This window comes from Nycticebus coucang, chromosome 1 (genome assembly GCF_027406575.1).
Source record: "Nycticebus coucang isolate mNycCou1 chromosome 1, mNycCou1.pri, whole genome shotgun sequence".
Taxonomy (NCBI): domain Eukaryota; kingdom Metazoa; phylum Chordata; class Mammalia; order Primates; family Lorisidae; genus Nycticebus; species Nycticebus coucang.
The window spans coordinates 133,473,126-133,500,947 of NC_069780.1; the positions used below are offsets into that span (position 1 = coordinate 133,473,126).

A 27,822-nucleotide genomic window follows, 5' to 3' on the forward strand; every position below is an offset into this window, starting at 1 on the left:
TACTTGTATGGTATCAGAATTTCCAATAATGTTTTTCCAATTCACCCCTGAGGCAGGACACTCTTGAATTCCTTAACCAAAACTCTATGAATTATGAGGTTTTCCAGTCTGTGTTGGGGGAAATGTACTTTTCACCGCCCCCATGTAGGTTTTGGCTACTGTTCCCTGGAATCCTTTCGGTAGGTGCTTTTCCTGACCTTTACATTTCTGTCACTCACATGTGTTATCAGTACTTTGCTGAAACTCAAGGGGGACCTTCTGCCAGTCTCCAGTATTCTTTCTCTGTACAATTCTCTCCTCTCCAGTACTCTTATCTTCTGAGTAGAAGAACTTTAGTTTTCTTTGTGTCTCTGGACTCTGAGCTCCATCTCTTTATTTCAGGGAATCTTATCAGGCTCCCTCTGGGTTCCCTCTCTTAACTGCATAGTTTGGAAACTCCCATAGCATTGAGCTGAAACAATCATAGGGCTTTGTTGTTTCCTGGTTCTAAGGATTACTGTCCTTTGTTCCCTGATAGCCAATGTCTTAAAAACCATTGTTTAGTCACCTGATAAAAGCAGCAAGTAAGACTGGAGCCTGAGGTTCAGAAATTTGCATTGTTGAGTAGAATACATAATAGAGAAGATTAAAGTATGTTAGTCAATAGAAAAAGGGATAGTACTTAAAAAAAAGAGTAATGGAAAAGGAGAACACGGGATTTTTTTTTTTTCCTGAAATCAGACAAGTTAAAAGAGCTGTCCAGGCACAGATACACATTGAAAAGAATGAAAATTATTATCACATCTGTAAGTAATTATATTTTCCCTGAATATCCAGAAATAATAGATTTAAGATTTCTCAGAGGCAAACTAAGGTATCTTCTGCATGGAAGCTTCCTTGTACAGTCCTGCTCACCTCTTCTAGATCTTTGTAAAGTTATGAAATAGCCCCAAGGTAGGTATTACTAAGGAAATAGCCCCATGGTAGAAGATAGGAAGACCAAAGAGTAAAGTAATTTATAACTTAGTAACCTTCCCTTACACAAATAAAAAGGGATATAGTTTTTAAATGCTGTATTATTTAAAGACATTCTACAGAATGTATTTATTGAGCATACTTCGATTACCAGTGAAAATGCAAAGATGAGTAAGATATTGTACTTATAGAATCCTAAGCAGATTAACTCAGTTGAATATAATAATATACTAATTAATTTCTATTAATACTTCTTTTCATCCTAATTTGTTTAAATGTGTTTTATTTAGTGGTAGAAGATGATGAAGATGACTTTCCTACAACACGTTCTGATGGAGACTTCTTGCATAATACCAATGGCAATAAAGAAAAGTGTAAGTAATACATTTTTCTTCTCAGCTAGATAAAACATACTTTCTGAATTTATATAATAACTCAAGATAATTACATAATTGAATAATTTTTGAAAGCAGTAAAACTGCTAGAATCCAAGTGAAAATATCTTCCAAGAAAAGACATGTAGAGATAATGTTTATTAGCTTATTCCTTTCTGCCTGTGGATGCTGCCAAGGAAACATTGTAAAGTCTCTCTTCCCACTGCCATAGTGTCTAAGTCAGATCTCCTGCTGAAGAACCCAAACAGCTACAGAAGCTATTTGTTGGAGGGTTGAGCTTTGAAACAGCCAATGAGAGTTTGAGGAGCAATACTGAGCAATGGGAAACGCTCACAGACTATGCTAATGAGAGATCTAAACACTATGCCCTTCAGGGGCTTTGGGTTTGTCACATGTGCCACTGTGGAGGAGGTGGATGCAACAGTGAATGCAAGGCCACGCAAAGTGGTTGGAAGAGTTGTGGAACCAAAGAGAGCTGTCTCTAGAGAAGATTCTCTAAGACAGCGGTTTTCAACCTGTGGGTCACGACCCCTAGGAACTGTACTAAAGGGCCACAGCATTAAGAGGGTTGAGAACCACTGCTCTAAGACCACCCTAACTGTGAAAAAGGTCTTTGCTTTTATAACCTTGGATGACCAAGATTCTGTGGACAAGATTGTTATTCAGAAGAGTGTGAATGGCCACACTGTGAAGTAAGACTTGTTGAAGCAAGAGATGGCTAGTGCTCCATCCAGCCAAAAGGGTCAAAGTGGTTCTGGAAACTTTGATGGTGGTCATGGAAATGACAACTTTGATCATGGAGGAAACTTTAGTGGTCGTTATGGTTTTGATGGCAGCCATGGTAATGGTAAATATGGTAGCAGTAAGGATGGCCAAATGGATTTGGCAATGATGGAAGCATTTTCAGAGATGGTAAAAATTGCAGTGATGTGGCAGTTACAATCATTGGTCTTTAAATTGGGGGCCTATGAAGGTAGGAAATTCTAGAGGCAGTAACTCTAGCTCCTGTGGTGGCAGCAGCCAGTATTTTGCCCAACTGGCTGAAATGAAACCAAGGTGGCTACGATGGTTCCAGTAGCAGCAGTAGCTTTGGAAGTGGCAGAAGGTTTTAATTATTCTTAAGGAAACTAAGCCAACCTTTCGTCTTTTCTGGTGCATATTGAAAGAATGAGAGTTGTCTTGGCCACACATTAAATACACAAACATTATCAAAAGTTGATGAACAAAAGAAAAGGTCTATGCATACTCTTCATAATGTTTGACACCACAGATAAACAAAACAGTCTCAATCTGCATGAAGCCTGTGGGCTGTAGGTTGGATACCACACTAGTAGGAGGAGAGGCAAGCTGGAGAAGTAACAGGGGAGCTACAGATGTGTGAACTCAGCCGAGCACAGTGAAGGCGGAACCTAGCTGCTTCAAAGAACATGTTTTAGACAATATTTGTGTGTGGGCAAACACTTGAGGACGGTATTTGTGACTAATTGTATAACAGGTTATTTTGGTTTCTGTTCTGTGGAAAGAAAAGCATTCCAACAAAGGATTTTAATGTTTTTTGTTTTTTTGTTTTTTTTGTATCCATGCTGTTGATTGCTAAATGTAATAGTCTGATCATGACACTGAATAAATGTATCTTTCTTTTAAAAATGTGCTATGTAAAGTTCATCTACTTGAAGCCATTTTGGTAAACTTCCCTAAAGGTGTCAAGACAGAATTTCTTCAGGGTGATGCCAGATTCTATTTGAGATTTATTTACAACCTGCTGGGTGGAAAAGGCATTGTCTTTAGAAATCTTGGTGTAGTTGAACTGTAAGTTCACCATTAAAAGGATCCAAGGAGAATTGTGGAATTATTGGTTATAAAGATGATTGTTAGCATACCCTATGCAATATATATAAATTGAGTAATGGTACCAGATAGAATTACAGATAAGAATGAAGCTTGTGTATCAACCATTGTCATGTGAAATCAATGAATGATTTAATTCTCTTGGGAAAAAAAAGACAAGATACATAGGTAAATTCACATTCTGACATTATATAATGTAACTTTTACATGTGGATATCCAATTGTATACATATACATATGTGTGTGTATATGTATTTATACACATATATGTATATATATGCTATATATATATATGCTATGGAATGCTACTCAGCCATAAAAAAAGAAAGAAATGATACCTATATACACACATGTGTGTGTGTATGTATACCACATGTGTTTTATCCATTCATTGGTTGATGGGGGAAAATACATTTTTTAGATGCTTTGTTTAGATTTAATTGACATACTACGTACAATCCGTACATATAAAGTATACAATTTGATAAGTTTAGATATTTTTGTAAAACTGTCAATGCAGTCGACATAGTTATCACCCTCAAAAGTTTCCTCCATCCCCTGTGTCATCCTTCTCTCCCCCCATTCCCAAAAAACCAGTGATCTATTCTCTGTCACTGTAGATTAGTTTGCATTTTCTGCAGTTTACTATGAATGGACCCATAGAATATGTGTTCCTTTTTGCTGGCTTCTTTCTTAGTTTGAGATTCATCATTATTGTTGCATGCATCAGTGGTTGTTTTCTACCCATTGCAAATAAAGCTGCTATGAACATTCTTGTATGTGTCTTTGCATGGACTTGCATTTTATTTCTTTTGAGTAAATAAATACCTACAAGTGGAGTAGCTGAATTATATGGTAGATATGTGTTTAACTTTTAAAGAAAATGCCAAACTGTTTTCACCAGTCATATATGAGAGTTCCAGTTCCTCCACATGCCCACCAACACTTAGTATGGTTAGGGTTTTTTAATTAAATTAAATTTCAGTCATTCTAATAGATGTGTAATAGTATCTCAATGTGGTTTTAATTTGCATTTTCCACTAAGCATCTTTTCATGAGCTTAATGTCACTTGTGTCTTTTTCTTACTTTCTTTAATGAAATGTGTTTACATCTTTTGCTCATTTTTTAAAATTGGGTTATTTGTTTATTATTTTTAAGTTTTGAAGTTACTATACATTCTGGATACAAGTCCTTTATTAAATATACCAGGCAGGGCAGCACCGGTGACTCAGTGGGTTGGGCACCGGTCCCATATACCAAGGGTGGCGAATTGATAACCCGGCCCCGGCCAAATTGCAACATAAAAATAGCTGGGCGTTGTGGCGGCACCTATAGTCCCAGCTACTTGGGAGGCTGAGGCAAGAGAATTCGCGTAAGCCCAGGAGTTGGAGGTTGCTGTGAGCTGTGTGATACCACGGCACTCTACCGAGGGCGACAAAGTGAGACTCTGTCTCTATTAAAAAAAAAAAAAAATGCCAGGCAAAGATTTCCCTCCTGATCTGTGACTTACTTCTTTATTCTTATAACAGTATCTTCGAGAGCAGAAATTTTAAATTTTGGTAATGTTTATCAGCATGTTTTTCTAGATTGTATCTTTCCTGACATATTTACATAAGAGTTATTAATATTATTTCATTTTTAAGGGTTCTACTTGAAATAATACTATACTGTCTGGTTTGCATCTTATTTAAAAATTTTTTAATATAATTCAAAAGCTAACCATGCATTAAAATTTTAAAGTTTAAACACAAAGCCATTTAAATAAGTGCATTGGTCATGGACTTAAACTTGGATGTTTATTTTTTAATTTTATATTACTTTATTAAGATCTGTAGTTTATCTTCATCAAGTTTTAGAATTCTCAATTTCTCAAAATGTAAGGTGGTTCTTGCCATAATTAGTTCCTGCTCTGAGCTATCCAAATGTTACTGTTAAAGTATTATTCCTCTTGGCTCAATGCCTGTAGCTCAGCTGCTAGGGCACCAGCCACATACACCACATAGCTGATAAAGCTTGAATGGAAGAATTTTTAATGCTGGCCCAGAAGAGGAAAATTGTGATGCAAAAATACTCTTTGACATGATAGTTTTCTAATCATTTCCTAATCTTAAATTGTGAGGAAGACTTATTTCTTCATTAGAAAGATTTTCAGTGAATAACTTTCTTTTTCAGTATTTCCACATGTAACACCAAAAGGAATTAATGGTATAGACTTTAAAGGGGAAGCAATAACTTTTAAAGCAACAACTGCTGGAATCCTTGCAACACTTTCTCATTGTATTGAACTAATGGTTAAACGTGAGGAGAGCTGGCAGAAGAGGCTGGATAAGGTAAGACTGGTTTTTCTTCCTTTTAAAAATAATCATAATTATATTCTATTTAAGTTTTACATATAGATTGAATATTTTCACCAAACTAACTTCTTAGGGAAGAATCTTTTAGTGGGTCAGTAGAAGAAGTAGCAGGTAATATTATCTCTTTGAAACTTTATTGATATCTTAAACTCATTTCCTAACAAGATTCATCAGTTATTTCTAGTTACTAAAAACAATATACTTTCTTACCTAAATTTACTATAAAAAATTTTGTGTTGATGTGATGCTTTGGAATAGGAGTGTTGAACCATTTAACATTACCCACCTTCATTGTGTCATATATGAAACTGCATTTAAGTTATTTGAATTTAAATTTAAACCCCAATATTCAAAGTTAAACATTTCCTTATTACATTCATAGCCATCTTATTTTCTTTCCCATGGCCTTTGTGATATCATTCAGCACACCTGATGTTGTTTGATTTAACATTTGCCCTATGTTCACATTTTCCCAACTTTGTTTATCAGTATTATCAGTACGATAATAATATTATGAGCCTTTAGTTTCTAGTGTGAAGCATGGTTCAGTGAATTTGTTTAGTAGGAAAACTTCTGCTTATAATTCAACTTTAGAAAAATAGTAAAATGTTAGAACTGAAACATAGAGAATCTATTTCTAGTTCATTGCCATCATTTTATAGAAGAAGGGACTGCGGCCCAGAGACCATCCAAAGGTGTTAAGTAGCAGAGTTAGTGGAATTTTCTCTATTCTGATGTGTGAGCTCTGGATACCAGGCTAGTCATCTGCCAGAATCTTATCATTAATTATAAGTTACATTGTTTGCTGTGTTCGAAGGTCTATCAATTTGAGCAGGACACTAAGGGAAGCAATGTCATGATTGGTGTGATAGAATGACCACAGGATTTGAATAGCACTGTGTCTTTAAGAAGATCCCCTTGTTTTAGAAGAAAGGAGAACTGTTCTGAATTCTCAAGAGCAGGTGAGAGTAAGCCATATTGACTAGCAATATGTCTTCTTTTAAAACAGGCAATGAAAATTTCCTTTTAAGGTATTGACATATCATTATCATCCTGGAGCCAAACTGTTACTTCTAAGATTTCAACTCTATTCTTTGTGTGGATCAAGTTGAATTATTAGAATAATCCCTGTCCACACAAAAATAATGTATTGAAAATGAGGACAACTTTAGAATCCATTAGACTAATGATTCACAAGTATCCAGAGTATTCAACTTGTCCAGACTATCATACTTACAACTTTTTTGCAACTCTTGTCTGTCTTCTCTTTAATCTATTTATCCTTCACTAATGGGTTGTATTCTTCAGTCATATACTCTAACAACACTGCCTCAAAAAAAGTATTCAGCAAAAGTAAAATGATTTTGGCAGATGTCTAGCCTGGTATCCAGAGCTGACATATCAGAATAGAGAAAATTTCTCTAACTACTGCCACTTCACACCTTTGGACAGTTCTCTAGGCTGAAGTCCCTTCTTCTTTATTCAATAAAAATAAAAATGAAAATTTTTACCTTATGTAACATGACTTCCTCATCTTTTCAGCATTTATTTGCCATGTTGAAAAGGGAGGTGGATTTTTGACTGCCTTCATCTTTGTTAATCTTATCAGTTCTCCTTCTTTACTGGGTAACAAGAAGAACAAACCAAAGGATCTGTAAAAAACCTACTTTTGTTCCTTCTCTATGCAACAATCTTAACCAAAAAATAGCCAGAGAAGATGGCAATACTAATTGTAATCTGGAAACTACTGTTCTGTAGTCCTCTTACAGGTGCGATTTACCTTTTCCACTGTAATTTTTTCTCCACATTGTAATAGCAGGATCCCAGTTATTTATTACATAGAATGTATGAGAGTATGTGTGTGTTAAGTGTATACACATACTGTTAACATACTGCATATGTGTATACTTGTTGATAAACTCTATGTAAAAACTGTGTAATTTTCTTCATTTAGTATGTGTGTATATACACTCAATACACACCCATTAAAGATTAAAAAGTTCTGGGTGGCACCTGTTTCTCAAGGAGTAGGGTGCCGGCCCTGATCCCGGCCCTGGCCAAAAACTAAAATAGTTCAATTCCCAATAAATTGGAAACGTCTACATTAAAAAAAAAAAAAAAAAAAAAAAAGATTAGAAAGTTCTTAAATGGAGAAAGTTGTTTATCAATAAATATTTCTTTCAGGTAATCCCTAGAATTGGGAAAGAAAGTACAATAATAACAAGGTGGTTTCACTGAATTTGTTTCATTGAAGAAATATTTGGATGCCTGCTGTATGGTTGGCTCTAAGCTAGAAATGGGGAAACAGTGATGAGTACTTGATATAGTCCCTCAAGGAGCTTAAAATTTAGTGAGAGCAATTAAATAGATGATAATGACAGCTATTTAATTGTAAAGTTGTTTACATTATACCCTTTCGTAAATTTATGGCAGCTCTAATATTCTTTAAGCTGGTTAAAAATTAGTATTATTTATTACAATGATTTTTGTTAGTTATCTGTAATAATAATCTATTCTCCTGTAGAAAAAGTACACTTAATGTTAGCCAGTGCAGGGAGACCAAAAGTTATATGATTAAACAATTTTAGTTAACAATCTTCATAAAAAAATTGTTCACTGACTATAAGTTTGCTTACCTTAATAGACTCTTAACTGTATTTTTTCTGCTTTTTCACTTTACCCCTAAATCTTTTTAATGTTATTGCTGTGTTGTGTGTTTTTGTTTTACTTTTTTTTTTTTAACAGTGGAGTTTTATTCAAATATAAAGTTTTGCACCTTCAAAGCTATCACTCCAACAGAGACACTTACTCAACTAAATGTCTTAAAAAATATTTTAACAAGGTACAAATGCATTCACAATGTAATCTGCTGATTAAAAGACTCCAACAAAGTTAACAGTACATCATGTAACAGAATTTACAGATGCCTACAGTTATTTGTAGATTGGCTTACTTTACAGTTAAATATATATTGCTTTAAGAAATACCATTAATATAAAAGTATGATTTACAATACCCCTATTGTAGGAAGAAAAAAGATTCATAAAATAAACTATCTTTCAGGCATTTATTATGCCAAATATTATGATTATTCTTACTATGACATAAGAATAATGTTCTTTTAGTGGTAAAAGATTTTATTAGCCCATGGACTACTGAAAAGCTTCTAGGAAGTTCCAAAGTGAAATCTGGCTATCCTTTCTGTAAAGTAAACTGAACAGCTGCAGTCTCCGGGTATTCCTTAGAGGTAAACTATGAAGATTCCATTTATATTAACTGAGCCTTAAGTAAATCACTTATTATCAATAAACATAAACAACGTTTTAGAAACTATGTAACACCACTGGCTTTTTACTTGTTTGTGTATATCTAAGAAATGTCATTATGAAGTACATATTTTAACAATCATTTCTAATTTAACATTTAATTTAAACATAAGCCAAAGTGCTCATTCTTACCTGGAAGCAAAACTTACTTCTGAAAATGATGTATACAAATAATATGTAAACACACGACAGAGCTTAGAGATAAACTAAGAATATCCTCTTATGTTCTGTGGATCAAAATGCATAGGTCTCTGTCATGTATATGAACGAACACCAACACTCTCCCTGGTATGGGGTATACTGATACCACATAACCATACACATTGTACAACGTAAAAACAAATTGACGATGTTTCTAGTGACAGCGTACTTTCTAGCCCCAACTCCTACAAAGAAAATGAAAACAATATGAAAATTACTTTTCCTTTTTTTTTTAAATAAAATAGTCAAGTGAAAAGCAAACCCCACACTCCTGGTTGCAAAATGGACTCAGTTCTAAGAGGTTCAAAGTCAAGAATCTCTTCGGTTGTTCCCCAATGTAACAAAATTTATAAGCTTTCACTCTTTATTCAGGGAGTCTGACCATCTCCAGTGTTTTGTCTTAAAAACTGCTTTCCTAGATACGAGGTGGCCATGTCGGTGAAGTTCTTCCTGCTGCCCACTTTGCACCTGATGTATCCCTACAGGTTGGCACCTTGTAGCACCACACCCATGAGAACCACCGCCCTCTGCCGCATGTGGTAGAAGAAAAAAAACTGGCAGAATTTCCCCCAGAGCCCTCACACCTCCCAGCGAGATCTCAATGACCTGGCCTTCAAGTGTGGAAGCGCTGCTCAGAACTCCAGTATTGGCTTCCGCCATTAAGCAAAAACCTGGCTACTCTGTCTGTTTTGTTTACTTTTTTAAATTGAGGTATACGTGCAGTGAAGTGTACTTATCTTATGTATGCTACTTGTTTTTTTTACGTATGTATGCACTCCTGTGACCACACTCAGATCAAGATATATAACTTTTCTAGCACTCTAGAAGTTTCCTCCATGTTCCTTCTAGTCCGTACCATACCACCACCCCAGTAGATGATCACAGTTTATATCATTATAAAGTAGTTTGCCTGTTCTTGTACATCATATAGATGGAATTATACAATATACTTTTGTGTCTGGCTTTCTTTATTCCTCAACATTGTGAGATTCATCTATGTTTTTACTTTTAGTTTTAAGTTTGTTTTTTATTGCTATATGATAGTCCATTGTGTGAGAAATTTTCATTGTATGACTTTAATTTGTTTATTCATGTTCCTATTGATAGATATTTAGGTTGTTATCATTTTTTGTCTATTGTGGATAAAACTGTTGTTAGAATTCTCAAACATACCTTCAAGTACATTTTTCTTAGTCTCATGCCTGCAAGTAGAATTTTTGGGTCATAGCCAACAATATGATTAGCTTTAGTAGACACTGGCAAGTGGTTTTCCAAAGTGATTATATTAATTAATATTCCCACTAGCAATAAATGAGAATTCCAGTTGCTGTTCACTCTTGGCAGCAGTTGATATCTTTAGGTATGTGCATCTGTGTTTTTTGGTTTTTCATTAGTTATAGGAAGCATTTCCTAAAATTTTACTAGTTTATAGCAGCCATATATCCATATTCTCTCTCTCTCAATCTCTCTCTCTCTCCCCCTCTCCTAATCTTTCCCTATCTCTCCCTCTCCCTTTCCTTCTCCCTTTTTCTCTCTCTTCCCCTCTCTCCCTCCCTCCCCCTTTTCTTTAAGAGACTGAATCTTGCTACATCACCCAGGTTAGAGTATAGTGGCTATTTATAGGCATTATCATCCCACTCTATAGCCTTGAACTCGTGACTTCAAATAGTCCTCCCACTTCAGCCTGCTGAGTAACTGGGATTACAGGCACACACCACTGTACCCAACTTATGTTTTTTGTTTTTAATTTTCTTCATTCTGGTGGGTTTATAGCCCCATTTCCTTTTGAGTACACAAAAGTTAATGAAATCTTTGGGTCTAGTGAACTAATTCATTGATTTAGAAGTTGTTTTGTGGGAGTTTAGTGTGGACTTTAATTTAGCCATTAAGTATAGTCAGGCACCACATAATGAGGTTTCTGTCAAGGACAGATCAAATATACAACTGTAGTCCTATAAGGTTATAATGGAAGTGAAAAAAAAAATTTTTTTTTTTTTTTGAGACACAGTCTCACTATGTCTCCCTGGGTAGAGTGCTGTGGCATCACAGCTCACAGCAACCTCCAACTCTTGGGCTTAAGCGATTTTCTTGTCTCAGCCTCCCAAGTAGCTGGGACTACAGGCACCCGCCACAACACCTGGCTATTTTTTTGTTGCAGTTGTCATTGTTGTTGGGTTCGAACCGGCCAGCTTTGGTGTATATGGCTTGCGCCCTACCTACTGAGATATGGGCACCACCCAGGTGAAAAGTTTTTATCATGTAATATTGTCTTGATGATCCTGATCCTGTGTAGACCTAAACAAATGTGTATGCATTTTAATTTTTAACAAAAAAGCTTTAAAAGTAAAAAAAAAAAAAAAAACCTTAAAAATGTTTAAAAATAGAAAAAAGCTTATCTATAAAGGGTATAGAGAAAGTATTTTTGTACTCCTGTACAATATATTCGTATTTTAAGTTAAGTCATAAGAGTCAAAAAGTTTAAAAAATTAAAGCTTATAAAGTGAAAAAATAATAGTAACATGAAGTTAACTTATTATTGAAGAAAGAAAATAAATTTTATAAGTTTAGTGTAACAAAAGTGTACAGTGTATGAGAAGTCTAGAGTAGTGTATGGCAATGTCTTTGGCTTTCACATTTACCCACCACTCACTGACTCAGAGCATGTCTCGGTCCTGCAAGCTTCATTCAGGATAAGTGCCCTATACAAACATACTTTTTAAAAATGTTTTATACCATATTTTTTTTACTGTACTTTTTCTATGTGTAGGTATGTTATATTCACAAATACTTAGCACTGTGTTATAGTTGCCTGCATTATTCAGTACAGTAATGTGCTATATAAGTTTGTACCCTAGGAGCAATAGGCTATCCCTTATAACATAGGTGTATAGTAGGCTATAACATCTAGGTTAAGTATAACCTAGATGTTAAGTATACTTTGTGTTGGCACAAGGATGAACTCATCAGATAACACATTTCTCAGAATGTATCCTCGTGGTAAAATGAAATAATCCAGTAAGCCGATTTTGACTTTGATCAGTGAACCTCAGATCACAAGCATAATCTGTTCACTTAGACTTTGTGATGATCACAGTCCTCAGAATGGTGTTTTGGGGAATAAGAGGAACTAGGAAAAGCTATTTACATTCCCTACTGCTAGGGTGACCATGCACCCTGGTTTGACCAGGGCAGTCCCTAATTCACAAAATTATTTTTAACATTGCCTTTCACTTTCAGAAGTGTTATTTAAACCACCTAGAACAAGAACCAACCAAATCAGTTTTTGAGAAAATGAAATTTAGACAAAGTTAAAAGAAAGAAAGAAAAAGTGAGGCATGACTGTATTTGAAATGAGGGAATAAGCCCTTAGGTTATTTAAAAGCTTGCTGGCCTTCATATAAGATTTACCCAGGGCACCTTATTATTGTGGAAATTGGTTTGCGTTTGACCCAGCCTTTTTTTCTTTTAGAGATAGAGTCTCACTTTGTCACCCTTGGTAGAGTGCTTTGCTGTCACAGCTCACGGCAACCTCTAACTCTTGGGCTTAGATGATTCTCTCATCTCAGCCTCCCAAATAGCTGGGACTATAGGCGCCTGCCACAACGCTGGCTATTTTTTGTTGTTTGCAGTTTGGCCAGGGCCGGGTTTGAACCTACCACCCTCCATATTCGGGGCTGGCACCATGCCCACTGAGCCACAGGCGCGCCCAAGCCAGCCTTTTTTTATTTTAGGTGTTCACCTTGGGTCTTTTAAACTTTTAGTGCTATGAATCCTATCTATAAAAAGAAAGAGTGATAAAGTTGATATCTGAAGTATTTTTTAGCTCTAAAATACAGTCTTAATGCAATTTTAACTTAAGGCAGCAGTGAGAAAGTGTAAGAAATTTTTCTTACTTAGATGACCCTTTTAAATCATTTAAATACATAACCTACCTGTAATGTGATCTTAATGGTGATTTGAATGGCTGCTTGTATGCGATACTATATAGCCCAGACAAAAGTGTTTTCTTGTGTAGAATGATACTCTTATTTTCACAAGAATGGAGTTATTTTTGGTCAAATTATAAAATTTCAATGAAATATGGAGGAAATCCACTTACAAGACTTAATTATAATTAAAATGATAATATTAAATGATCAGATTTTCTGTTTTTTAATAGGAAAGTGAGAAGAAAAGAAGAGCAGAAGAAGAATGTGAAAATGCAAAGATGGAACTTAAGAAAAAATCCCACTTTGGAGGACCAGATTATGAAGTATGAATTTATATTTGATCTTAGAAAGAGAGGCACATAGGCCATTATCTATCACCAAAATGATTATTTTTTTAAATAATACTCCTGTAACCTTTAAATATTCTACATATATAATTTTTTTCTCATTGATTATTTTTATTAAATGTGTATTTCATCATGTATAAATGCCAGACTTACTCTGAAATGAGTATTTTTTATTGTCTACAAAGTTTAATATAGGCTTTTAAAGGCTTAGCATTAGACCTGTCTGCTTTATAGGACAATTTTTTATCTCCCCTGGAAAGATGACTATTTTTAATGTTATCTAATTTTTTTAAATAAAAGTAACCTACAAAGACAAATCTGAGCACTTGGCAGACAAAAGATTTTATTCTCTATTACACTGTGAGATCTTATTCAGAGCAGAGCATGAAGTGTTCTAATATCCTTTACATTTGAAAATATTTAAAACCACCTTCTTCCTGTCTGGTTTGTTTGTTAAGCAACTAATAAAAATCTCCCTCTCCGTGTGTATATATATACATATTAAAATTTTACATACTAATTTTATATGGTATTAAGAGAAAAAAATATATAAGGAATGTATTTGGTAATTGTCCTTAAACATTTTTGTTATTCTAGAAATGAACAGAAATATTTTGAAGATGGAATAACAGGAGTATCATTGAGATAGACAAGAATGATAAAATAATTGTAATTTACTTGTATTTTAAAAACAGAAGAATAAAATTTTGGGCACTTTTGTTTGCTATAGAAAGGAAACAGAAGAGCTTCCATTGGTAGAGTTTTGTTTATATTGCAATAGATTTCCAACTGTGAGAATCCTTAGTGATGAGATTTGAATTCTAATTTTTTTAATTTTTACATTGTCAATTTATTCTCTCTAAAATGTATAAAAATTAAATAATTAGCTATCCTCTTGGGTTTTAAAAATCTAGATTATTGAAATATAAGCTATTGATGATTTTTATTCTGAAACTAAGATTGTTTTGCTATTTTAGGTTTATTTTTTGAAAGAGCTATCAACTTTTTAAATTAACTTTTTAAAATACTATAAAATGTATGTTCATTATAGGAAGATTATAGAACATACAAGTAAAGCCAATAAATTCTATGTTTTTAATTGAACAATGTGTGGTACAGTTAATCTCCTAACAGCAGTATGTAAGTATAGCTAGCTGTACGCATATTTATCTCTGCATCTGTCAACAAAAGTTTTTTGTTTCTTTTTAATTGTGATGGGGGGAAGAGGACAAAAGTAGAAGAAGGAAGGGCCTATGCTAGGTATTTGCGTTTACTAATTTGAAAGCCAAAAGTTTGCTTTGTTTATTTATGTAATTGAACATTTTTAAAACCTGTATTTATTGGTCATTCACATTTCTTTTTTAATGATTCACTTGTCATGTCCTTATTGGGTTTTTCTCCCTATTGATATAGAAAATATATAGAATTTATCTTTCGTTTTTCAATATTTTCTTTCTTTTGTGGTTTTTAAAAATTTTGTTGATTCTTGGTTTTTCCATATAAAATTGTTAAACCTTCATGTTACTAACCTCTTTATCTTTTGATATACTTATCTCTATATTTGGTATCTTGTTTAGAAAGGCATTCTCCACTTCAAATAATTAAGTATATTTTCTCATTTTTTTATTAATTTCTTTTCCAAATACTGTGTATTTACTGTATATTGTTAATACATCTGGGGTTTTTTTTTTAATGGTATAATTTAGGAAATCTATACTTTATTTCACTGGCCTTTGTTCCCACCTACTTGAAATGTACTTTTCCTTGAAGAAGATGGTTAAGGATACTACAGTATTTTTCCTCAATAAATTCCTGGAGATTTAATCCCAAATTAAATATACAGTTCTTAAGTAAAGTAGGATCTGCTTTTATACCTTCCCTTCTTCCCTTTGGAGTCTTGAACTATCTGTTTTTTCTTGTGTCAGTACTACACATATGGATTTTAAACCCAAATCCAAACTATGATATTATTTTGGTTATAAGAAAATATTTAGGATGTCTTAATTACTAAAGTTTAAACGTTTCTGTCATGTATAGCGTCAGAAATTACTTTATAATCTTAAATCCATTTCTTAAGATTTATTATAAGGCAAAGCACTGTGCTAGTCATGGGGAATATAGCAAGGAGGTAGGCAGACAAGATCCAGCCTGAGGGCCCAACTGTGTATGAAATTGTTCCCTTAAGTTCAGCACTTGTCCAGGAGGCTCCATAAAGAACAGAGGACAAGGGGTTTGAGGAGAAAGAGAAGTTTATTAATGTGCCAGCAGTTGAGGGAGGGTAGTTGGACTAGTGTCTGAAAGATTAGTGGCACATGTCATGACTTAAGAATATGTTGCTTATCTATAATTGGTGGTTTTGGACCTTGTATTTGGTGAGTATGACCTAATGATTCTTGTCCAGTCCTTATCTGGGCAATTCTGTTGAAACATCTCCTCTAGTTTAAGATACTAGAATTAAACCACAAAGAAACATTTTTCTGCCCCTTTTGTTACTGGCCTTGAAGAAGGAATGCAGTTTTTAATTCCCAAAAAGACAATTCTGCCTTAGAGAGACAAGTCTGTAAAATACTTCCTGGCCCTTTTTCCTACCTTTGCCTCTGTTACAAAGTTGCAGATGGTGAGGAGGGGTCTACTTTATTTAGAAAATAGAATAGAAGGGTATGGTGATTGAATAAGGGTAAACTGAGGAATCCAAGATTAGGCCCAAGTTTCTGCAGGATGATGTGGAGATAGAAGATGTTTTAAATGTGTTGAGTTGAAGTGAGACCTTCATGTGAGGTTTTCATTGAATATAAACATCTAACAACTTAGAAGAGAGATGGTCTGGCTCTGAATTGAGGAGTCATTGGACAATAGCTGAAGTCTAGTAATGAGTGAGAATGTTGTGGAGAGAGCAAGAATGGAACCCTGAGGAATAAGAACATTTTAAGGAAAAACCTGCAAAAGAGCCCCATAGTAGTACTTAGGGAGAGGGAAATTTTAGAATCTAAGGGTAGAAAACTCTTCTAGGAAAATCAACGTAAGAGGGTGGCGTCTGTGGCTCAGTGAGTAGGGCGCCGGCCCCATATGCCGAGGGTGGTGGGTTCAAACCCAGCCCCGGCCAAACTGCAACAACAAAAATATAGCCGGGCGTTGTGGCGGGCGCCTGTAGTCCCAGCTGCTTGGGAGGCTGAGGCAAGAGAATCCCATAAGCCCAAGAGCTGGAGGTTGCTATGAGCCGTGTGACGCCATGGCACTCTACCAAGGGCAGTAAAGTGAGACTCTGTCTCTACAAAAAAAAAAAAAGAAAGAAAATCAACGTAAGAAAGGCCGCTCTGAAGATGAGTAAGGTAAAAGACTGGAGTGTTCCATAGATTTAGCAATAAGTAGCTCCTTCCCTTGAGATAAAGGAGCGTTTGGGGGTATTTTTAATGTTTTTTTTTTTTTTTTAATGAAATTTTTTTGCCAGTTCCTTTGGTTTTCCTCCCAAAGATTTTCCATTAAAGGCAAAACTTTTATTTGGCAAAATAAAATTTTTAATTTTAATTTGATAAAATTTTTTAATTAAAATTTTAATGCCGTAGTTCCCAATTAGTAGACTGCTAAAGCTTTGACATGATTTATGAGGACCAGAAATCCAAATGCATTCAAGCACTATAGACTGAATGAATATTACTATTTTTTTAAATGTAGATATCATTATGATTAATAGTTTTAAGAACCATTGGAAAATATATTTGAGCTTGGATTTTCTGTGTTGAACAGGGACTGAAGTTATACCTCTGTCATTTAAATGTCATTGACATACCTTGACTTTATTAAAGGGATCCTCCGGGGGGAAGCATTGGAGTACTGTTACTGTTCTTTTTCATAACCCTCAGGATCCTCTGGTTATCAGATGACTATATTCACTTCTGACAATTCACTGTTCTATCTGTATGTTGTATTCAGATAAAAAGTTGTGTGGTTTTTGTTAAGAGGGTTGTGGGGGCTGAGTCCCCATAACCCTAAAAGAAGGACTCCATTAAATCAAAGAGTTCTCAAGTGTCTGTGCCAAATGACAAAAGCTTGACACTAGTTCTTCCCAGATTTTCATTGTGTTATGGTAGGGATAGGATAATACTGTGACATGCCTTTTAATAAACTAATGAATGACTTGAGATTATCAATGTAAGTGGGAAGAGTTTGGCAGTTGTTCATGTGTTTTATTCTGTATATTTAAATTTTTTATTACATCATAGCTGTGTACATTAATGCAATCATGGGGTACAATGTGCTGGTTTTATATACAATTTGAAACATTTTCATTAAACTGGTTAACATAACCTTCACCGCATTTTCTTATTGTGTTAAGACATTTATACTCTACACTTACTAAATTTAACATGTACCCTTGTAAGATGCAACGTAGGTGTGGTCCTACCATTTATCCTCCGTCCACCCATCCTCCCCCTTCCCTCTCCCCTCCCCTCTCTCTCCCCTTTCCGCTTCTTCTTGGGCTACTAATTGGGTTATAGCTTTCATATGAAAGCTATAAATTAGTTTCATAGTAGGGCTGAGTACATTGGATACTTTTCTTCCATTCTTGAGATATGTATATTTTAAATTTTAAGGTAATGTAAACTCAAGCCTACTGTGTTAGCCTCTATTTTACCATTAATACAAAGCTGTTGTTCCACTAGTCTGCTTATTTGGTTCATCACGCAAAAACATACCTTGTTTATTTCCATTTTGCTGTTGTTCTTTATGCTTTTATCTTCAAATACAGCTGAGGTTCTACTTTCATGAGAATCATTTGGGAAGATTATGAAACATGTATATTCTGGGGTTCCACCTGAAACCTACTGGAAAGTAATTTCCGGGCCTGAAGTTTGGGAATTTTCATTGTAACAGACAGTTCCTGAGGGAATTGACAGCCAGGCTGTCTAATCAAGCTTTTAAGCATTATCTCAACTTCTCTTCCTCCAAGAAACTTGCTTAGGAAGATGGCCCTCTGAACTCCTGTCTGTAATTCTCATTGGCTGTAGGTCTTACACAATTTTATATCCCTCTTGCAGTTTTATATATCTCTGTCATCTCTGTTGCAAGTAGTTGACTCTGTTACTGTAGGACAAAAGCATGATGAGCAGGATTATGTTTCAGTAAAACTTCATGCATAGCAAAATTTCAGTCTCCTTCGTGTCATAAAATGTTACTACTTTTTTCCCCAACCATTTAAAACTAAAATTCTTAACTCACAAGCCATACAGAAGTAGGTGGCACACTGAATATGGCCCACGGGCTGTGGTTTGCCAACTCCTGCTCTAAATTATTACCCTATGATGGTGTTGGTCAGCATACAGAAAATGTAAGAGTTCTGAATGAGTTAATTTTACACAGAGCATATACATGTACTCATCTTTGTGACTCTATGACCTAGTATACTGGCCAATTCACAAATAAATGTTCTGTAAATATTTATTGAGTCAATTTTCAACCTTATCCTGGAATTAGTACCAGGGTTGTCAGGATTTTCTACTGCTTTAAATAAACTGCCTTTTTTTTTTCCTGTGTGTTGGAATAGGAAGGCCCTAATAGTCTGATTAATGAAGAAGAGTTCTTTGATGCTGTTGAAGCTGCTCTTGACAGACAAGATAAAATAGAAGAACAGGTATATCTAATTATTAAAAATTCTATGTTGAAATTCATTTTAACATTATAGGCATTTCTTGATGTATGTTATTTTGTATAAATACGACTTGAAAATCATGAATTTAATAACCTAGAAAATGAACTGTGCATCTACATTATGTCAAAAATGCAGGATCTTTCAAGCAATAGAAGACTAGTAATTGTTTAAAGGAAGTAAAGATAATTAACAAACTTAAATGGAAATTTCTGCCTGTTCCCCTTGAAGTATCCAGCTTTAACCATTCTGTTAATATCACGCATGTATTTAGTCTGAGTAAAATCTCTTCACCGGCACCAAAGGAAGATGACAGAAAACTTTAAATTGTTTTTCTTCTGTGTTAGTAGTATTCTGTTTTTATTAACTCCTTTATTGCCTTCTTCCTCAGGTTTTCTGCGCTCAGTGTATTCTCATCAATATTGAATTCATAGCAGTTTTACTCAGCTCCTGTGGAAATTAATTGAAAGAAAATATTTGTTAAATCCATTGTCTGTAGTTTTTTTGTTGTTGTTGGGGATTCATTGAGGGTACAATAAGCCAGGTTACACTGATTGCATGTAGTTTTGAGATTAATTTGATAACTTTGTCTTCTTTAATTCTGCAGCAGTGCAGTTACTATATTTTACCACTAGATGGTACTTAGGATGAATTTTGTTATTTCTGCTTCTCTTTTGAGATATGCCACTTAGGGTGGAAACTTAACCTTGTTTTGGGGCAAGTATAAATAAACTGTGGCTGTAAAGTATCTTGCAGATAATCATAGATATATCTAATGATAGCTTGTATACCACAAATGAATTTGCATGGAAGGATTGGCTTGTACGTTACTTTCTCTGGCATTGCTAAGGCAATCAATAATGGCCAGTATACCCATTTATTGCTCTGTCTTGCTAAGGGCAAATTATCTACAGTAGTAACTCCTTCCTTCTCGTGTTTTTTTGTTTTTTTAAACTAGTTATTTAAAAATTCATAATCACAGTACTTTATAAAGCTTATTGCTCATTTTTATACCCAAAAGTTACTTTGGGAACTTTCAATTCCTGAATAGGCTCTACTTTTGGAAGCCTAATGTAGTACCTAAAGTAGCACCACTGTATTTTGGAAATCTAAAGTACTACCTGAAGTAGCTTTATTTCTTTGTGTCCTCCTCACCTTTTTTGCCTAAGATGTGGTATTTAGGAAAGAATAGTGAACTATGGATCAAGACACCTCAGTCTTAGTTTTACCTAGCTAACTTTGTACCCATGTGATGTATCACTTAAATTTTCTATGCCTTAGTTTGCTAATCTGTGAAACAGAACTAGACAAGATGATCGAAGATACCCCTTCTTGCTCTTAAATGCTTCTCTACTGAATGTCAGTACAGTGGTTGTGTTGGGTTTGAGAGAATTGATGAAAACTTTTATAAACTTTTTAAATGCTCATAAGGCTGTCAAATCATTTAACTTCATTCTGTTCTTGGCACTTTGGTAGACACTCTACAAAGCAGTGACTGAGTAGACCATGATATTCCCTGCCAAGCACATTAATGTGACAAAGATAGTGTGTTGTAATACTCTAGAGTAGTAAGCTTCAGTAATCCATGAAAATCAGTTCTATGGATTTAAGTCATTTTCTTCTTTGTACTCAGTATATATTGCATAGAGCTGTCATCAACCCAGCCACTACATAGGTATTCTCCAACTGACAGACTTACCACATATTTTTACATTTACATTATTTGCAGACACAGGGAAAAATATGTGCAATAATTGGTGAATTAGAAATGAGATCTTAGCAGTTGCGTTGAAATAAGTGAGAAGAAGCTAAACAAGCTGAAGAAGAGATAAAGTGGCAGCTTAACAGAAGTAGGATGATGGGCTGAAGGTAGAACACCTTCATGGAAAGGAGGCAAAAAGTTATAAATGGAAGTAAACAGTGATAGTGGTTCTAATGTTATATAACCCTGTGGGCTAGGCATTCAAGGCTCTGATAAAGTAGAATGATTGGAATGATTTGGCCAGAGTTTGGATAGGAGAAAACTAGCATCAGCGTTAAGACACTTAACACTCAAGATGGACATCACAAATGATGTTGTGCATGTAGTGGGAAGTCTGATGACAGGAGCAAAATCAAAGAACTTATCCCTGGTCTAACATTTTATCTATTACTTTGGGAGGCTAAGGCAGGAAGAATTACTTGAGGCCAGAAGTTGGAGACCAGCCTGGGCAACACTGTCACTACAAAAAAAAAAAAAAAAAAAACCACAAAACCTGGGTGTGATGGTGCTTGCCTATAGTCCCAGATACTTGAGAGGCTCAGGCAGGAAGAGTGCTTGAGCCCAGGAGTTTGAGGTTGCAGTGAACGATGATTGCATCACTGCACTCTAACCCAGGCAACAGAGAGAGACCCTGTCTCAAAAAACAAGAGATTGAATTGGATGCCTGAAGTGTCAGGATTTGGCAAGGTTTATTTCTGTAATTTTCATAATTCAAAGATTTATAAGTACTAAAGTGTTTCTAATTAAGTGTTGGTTTTTCCAGGTTATATTAACCATTCTTCTGCTGCGGAAGACATTTTGTAAAACATTTTCTATCTTAATGTTATATATGTATCTTTTTTAGTCACAGAGTGAAAAAGTCAGGTTACATTGTCCTACACCCTTGCCATCTGGAGATGCCTTTTCTTCTGTGGGGACACACAGATTTGTCCAAAAGGTAAGCTAATGTCAAGAGTTTACTGAAAGTAAACCTTTCATTGTTCTTCACTGTTAATGGAAGTATCATGTATTATAGCTTTTCTCCCCTTTTCATAAATTTAAGTAATGAGAATTTTTTTTTCTGTATTATATGTTGTATTCCATATATATCCTCTAAAACAGTTGGAAATCTTGTCCTGAACATAATGTTCTTTCTTTTTTATATGAAAGATAAAGGGGGGATGGGTGGATAGAGTGGCTAGTCCCAAATAGTTAACCAGAAGTGCAGCCAGTTATATTAAACCTTCTTCTCGGGTGAAATGGTATTATATTGTATTATTGGTCGCTACATTCTTTATGAAATGATTTTAGAACATAATACATAATAGGTGCATGAAGTCAGCACTTGCTGCTGTGCTTGTTTCATATAGTGCTTTGTTTTCTCTTCCTTTATCTTGTGTTTGGAAGTTGGTACTGAATGCTCTGTTGTGCCTTTGTTCTGATTACTTGGTTTTTTCTTTGTCTGTCTCTGGTAGCCCTATAGTCGCTCTTCCTCCATGTCTTCCATTGATCTAGTCAGTGCTTCTGACGATGTTCACAGATTCAGCTCCCAGGTACTGTATAAACGTATAGAGTGGACTTGAGATTTTCTGTGCTATATTTCAGCCTGCTTTCTCAATTCCTAGAAATCTTTTGATTAGGCCACTGGTTTTAGTTTGAATTTTAAATTTTAAATAGTAACAATAAACATTTAAAAGGCCTTATCTACTAAGTAGTTCCTTTAACAGACTTGCATGTGTCCTTTACTTTGTTGCCGCTGCTGTGAATAGCTTGAAATCTGTCCTATAGGAGGTACTCCAGGAAGATTTTCAAACTGATTTGAAAAAATAGAAACCAGTTTGTCTGTATCATGTAATACTGTTTCTTCAAATAGGATTCAGCAATTTTGATGATCATGGTCTACAGGATATGTTATAGCATAAAAGCAGGTTTTAATAGTCTCACTTTTAACCTAATTTAAAATATCCCTAATTATATTTAGCAAGAAAATAACTTTGATTTTTTTTTTTTTAAAGAGACTGAGTCTTACTTTGTCACCCTCAGTAGAATGCCATGGTGTCACCGCTCACAGCAACCTCCAGCTCTTGGCCTTAGGTGATTCTCTTGCCTCAGCCTCCCAGGTAGCTGGGACTACAGGTGCTTGCTACAATGCCCGGCTGTTTTATTGTTGTCGTTGTTGTTGCAGTTTGGCTGGGGCCAGTTCGAACCTGCCACCCTCAGTATATGGGGCCAGCTCCCTACTCACTGAACTACAGGCACTGCCCAAGGAAATAACTTTTAAAAGAATGTGTGTCATTATATTATATCATTATAACACAAACCTCCATTGAGCAGGTTGTGTTTTCTTTATGCAAATTACCCTTGGACATTGTAAATTAATATTTTTGTTCATACACCAAATTTATGGAAATTGGTTAGGTTTATTTAGCATCACTAAGGGTTTAGGAATTTAAGATAGGAAGCTGAATGCTTGCAGTCTGTACCATAAAAATAAAATTACATTACCACTGGAAAAACTTTTTTTTAGTATCAGAATTAGTTTTTTTGTTTGTTTGTTTTTGTTTTGTTCTTCAGACAGAGTCTCACTTGTCACCCTCGGTAGAGTACTCTGGCATCACAGCTCCCAGCAACCTCAAACTCTTAGGTGAAAGTGATTCTCTTGTCTCAGCTTCCCAAGTAGCTGGGACTACAGGTGCCCACCACAATGCCTGGCTATTTTTTTTAAGAGATGAGGTCTCACTCTAGCTCAAGCTGGTCTCGAACCCATGAGCTCAGGCAGTCCACCAGCCTTGATCTCCCAGAGTGCTAGGACTACAAGTGTAAGCCACCACACCCAGCCCAAGAATTAGTTTTTTTAAAAGTTTTTTTAATTTTCATATTTTTTACCATTCAACTTTGTATCTTTATGCTGATTACATTTTATTGGATTATATTATTTTGCATTATCTTAGGTTAAGAACCTGAGCTCTCTAGTTAAAATAACTGAGTTTAAATCCTGACAAATTTCCTAAATTTTTTGTGCTTTACTTTTATGATTTAGCAAGAACCTGGCACATCATAAGTGCTCAATAAATGTGAACTTTTAATACCATTGTGATAACATGGTATTTATCTTTGAGCTTATTATCTGCATCATTGCTTTGGAATACTATGAAAGTATTCCAATAAAAGTTTTTAAAAGTCATTATTTAAACTGCAATAGGAAAGGAAATACAAACCTGAAATGTGTTTTTCTGGCTTTGCAGCATATTTTGTCATTGAACATTTTTGAGGAAAAGATTCAGCAATTCTTGATCAGAAATCACCCTTAATCAAATGTATTACATTTTTCTTATCTTTTACTCAAGAGGATATCAAGTGGCAGTTTAACAGAAGTAGGATGATGGGCTAGAGGTAGAATACCTTCATTGAAAGGAGGCAAAAAGATATAAATTGTATTCTTAAGAACACATCTGAAGTAAATAGTGATAGTGATTCATACATGCGTTTAGAAAAGAAGCTTATTATATTACACAAGGAATCAGTGACAAAACTAGATAATGCTAGGAGACTTCAGTTTGTTTTGCTTAGCTCTACCTTGCATTAAAATCACAGACTTAACTAAAACCTATTAATACTGGTCACCATTTCCCCTTGAAATGTAGGAATACATAGTCTATAAATGAAAGAAAATGTAATGAAAGCAATAAAATAATGTAAGGCAATGATACTGAATGCCTAAGAATTGTGGTTTCAGAACTGAAACCTGGGCCTAGCCGTAGTGCTATAGAACAATTGAAGCCTTTACATATGGGTGACTGTATCACTGAAAAGCAGCTGCTTATATTTTTACAAAAATTTTCTTTACATACCTTGTTATGTAACTTATGTATATAAGTTGAGAGAAATTAATCTACTGGTAGACTTTTTTTTCTGATATATGGTACTCGTGATTGATCATATTCTATTTTAGATTTTGATTTTTATACTGTTTTATATTCCAGAAGAGGTAAAACTGAAGAAAATAACATTGAGGTCATCAGCTATTTATTGTCTTCACTAAATTAATTTGTTGTCATTAGCAGACAGGCTCTGGGAAATTAATTGTTGATTAAACTACACCTCTTGTCCAGCAGTACCTTCAGAATAAATAAGTCCAAGTTGGTAAGATTGCTTGTTTCAGAAGATACTGTACTGCTCTATCTTCCATTATCGATAGGTCTAGCAAATTAATTCCATATAATCATATTTGAGAATATAGCATTGTATATAGACCTAGAGTTAACATTAGCTAAGAAACATAGTGTTATCTGGGAAACTCCAGTTCAACACAATGTGAAATTACACTGATGATTAAATTGAGTTTGGTCTATGTATTTTACAGTTTCCACATCCTAAAGAGACTTATGTATGAAGTAAAATAAGATTATTTGTTAAGATTAGAAATACTTATGTTACTTTATGTTATTGTACATAATAATAATGTACATTAATAACTCCACATCAGGCGACGTCCACAGCACAGTGGTTATGGTGCCAGGTGTGTTGGAACCCAGCCCAGGCCTGCTAAACAACAATGACAACTGCAACCAAAAAATAGCCAGGCGTTGTGGCAGGCGCCTATAGTCCCAGCTACTTGAGAGGCTGAGGCAAGAGAATCGCTTAAGCCCAAGAGATGGAGGTTGCTGTGAGCTGTGACGCCACAGCCCTCTACCGAGGGTGACATAATAAGACTGTCTCAAAAAAAATAGTAATAACTCCACATTATTCATTCCTTAAAGTATTTGAGGTAGCCAATTTCTTCATTTGGTAATATCTTGATAATTAATTAAAAAGCTAAATTATTTTGAATGATCTGTCAGAATATTATTTAAGCATACCATAATCAATTCATATTTATGCCCATGTCTTTTAAAAGCCCAGATATATTCCAGCATATAGATAATATTCATATCTCGTTTCTTGATCATTTGTTTCAGTTCCTATATAGAAGCTTTCTAAACCTCTGATTTGGCTTTGCCATCTCCTACCTCGTTTCTTGTTGAAATGATATTTTATAACTTTGACTAGGTGGGATAATCATAGAACTGAGAGATCCTCTGAAAATAGCTTCAAATAAAATATGTGAATACAGTAGGATGTTGTTAATCTGTTTAATAGGCAGATAACAGGAATGCTGTCACTCCAAATCTGAGAAATTGGAGTTTTAACAACTGTAGCCACAAATGAGAAAATAATTTTCAGATTTTTCAGAGAGCCGAAGGAGTTTGGATTCATAAATGGATCTTTTTGGTCATATTTATTTGTATAATTTAGTTACCTTTTAAAGATGTTGCCTCAGAAATCAAAGAGGGAAAATCATCCTTTATGTAGAAAGAAAGGAAGGATGTGCAGTATTATCTCCAGCTTGATGTATGGTGCACATCATTGCAAAAAGTGGTTCTGTTTATTCTGTATAAAACTGTTTCTCTGTGTCCATAGTAACACATCATTGATTTGATAATTATTTATTCCACCCCTCCCTTCTTTAATGTACAAGTGTTATGTACTAATTTTAGCAGAACAAGGAAGTAGAATAAATAAAATAATAGACCACTATTAATATTTTTGTGTTTATCTTTTGTATGTATATGTAAAATATCAGGCACTTATTAATAAATACACACACCTTAATAGTTGTCCTTTTTTCTGCCAGAGGAGATATAAACTGTTTTATAACTTTTTAAAAAAAAAAAACTTACATTTAGATACATCTTCCCATGAGTAAATATAGACCAGTATCTCTTCGTCTGTTTATGCATGCTGGGTTTACTCACCTATGTTGAATATTTAGCCTGTTTTCAGTTTTTCTCTATTGTAAGTAGCATTAGAGTGACCGTCACTGCATATGTAGTATACTTGTGTAGATCTTTGCACCCTTATTCAGTTATTTCGTTAGAATATATTCTTAGAAGTATCAATTGTTGGGACAAAGGCCATGAACATTTTAAAGCTTTTTGTACTATTACTGCCATAGTGTTCATTAGGAAATTGGAGCCAGGAGAGTTTTCTTTAACAGTACTGACACTGAGTATTATAATTAAGTTAATTTTTACCAATTCGATTTTTTCATTGGATTGACTGCTTATGTCCTTAGCTATTTTTCTTTTGGGGGTAACAGTGCACTGTTAATTTGTTATTAATAAATTATGCTAGCTAGGTGGTGCCCGTAGCTCAGTGGGTAGGATGCCAACCACGTACACTGGGGCTGGTGGGTTCGAACCCAGCCCCGGCCAGCTAGGATCAACAATGACAACTGCAACAACAACAACAAAAAAAAATAGCCGGGCGCTGTGGCGGGCACCTGTAGTCCCAGCTACTTAGGAGGTTGAGGCAAGATAATTGCTTAAGCCCAAGAGTTTGAGGTTGCTGTGAGCTGTGATGCTACGGCACTCTGCCGAGGATGACAAAGTGAGACTCAGTCTCAAATAAATAAATAAATAAATCTAGCTAATAAGCCCCTCTGTGGCTTTGTGACTTTGTTTTTTTTTTTTATTTTTTTGACTTTGTTAACAATAAACATAGTTGTATTCCTTTCACATGCGTAAGAGAAAAAGTCTGAGTTGGTTTTGAGCCCTTGTAGGCTTTTATTGTACCATCAAAGGGCAGTTTTCTTTTCAAATTTCTGTGGTAATAGTGTTGGGAAAATCTAATTTTGTAGCCTCCTCAAATGACATCATAATGATTCAAATGTAAGATGGAAGAAAAGATTAGAATTGGAGTAATGTCCTCTCTTGTTATCAAAAATGCAGCGGGATTTCACCTAGGTTCAGTTGCTTTTCACACAAAAATCCAATTACTGAGATTGCCAAGGAAGTTTTTTATTATGAAAGACATTCATCAGGAGAATGGGAACTGGGTCTCAAAATCCCAAAAATCCAAATCCCAACTATAGAGTACAGGCTTTTTAAGGAGGGCTGTGTGCGTTGGATCTGGTAGTGGTATAATTAATAAGGAGCTTTGTGCCTTTGCGCAGGTTGTGGTAGATGTTGAGTCTTGCCATCCAGAAGCACACCTAGGGACCAGAATCTCAACTCCTTGTCTTCCAAAATCTGCCATTTTTG

At 34.9% G+C, this 27,822-nt stretch overlaps 1 protein-coding gene across 2 annotated transcripts in view; it reads left to right on the forward strand.

Moving 5' to 3' along the window:
• CERT1 (ceramide transporter 1) overlaps positions 1-27,822 on the forward strand; it is a 144,907-nt gene that overhangs the window by 96,105 nt on the left and 20,980 nt on the right. The window contains exons 7-12 of one of the 2 annotated variants that reach the window (XM_053588496.1): positions 1,245-1,328; positions 5,371-5,528; positions 13,239-13,331; positions 18,898-18,984; positions 21,606-21,698; positions 22,216-22,293. In XM_053588496.1, coding sequence (XP_053444471.1) covers positions 1,245-1,328; positions 5,371-5,528; positions 13,239-13,331; positions 18,898-18,984; positions 21,606-21,698; positions 22,216-22,293 — 593 coding nt within the window. The remainder of the gene's footprint in view (positions 1-1,244; positions 1,329-5,370; positions 5,529-13,238; positions 13,332-18,897; positions 18,985-21,605; positions 21,699-22,215; positions 22,294-27,822) is intronic. The other variant, XM_053588488.1, reaches the window with a different exon arrangement.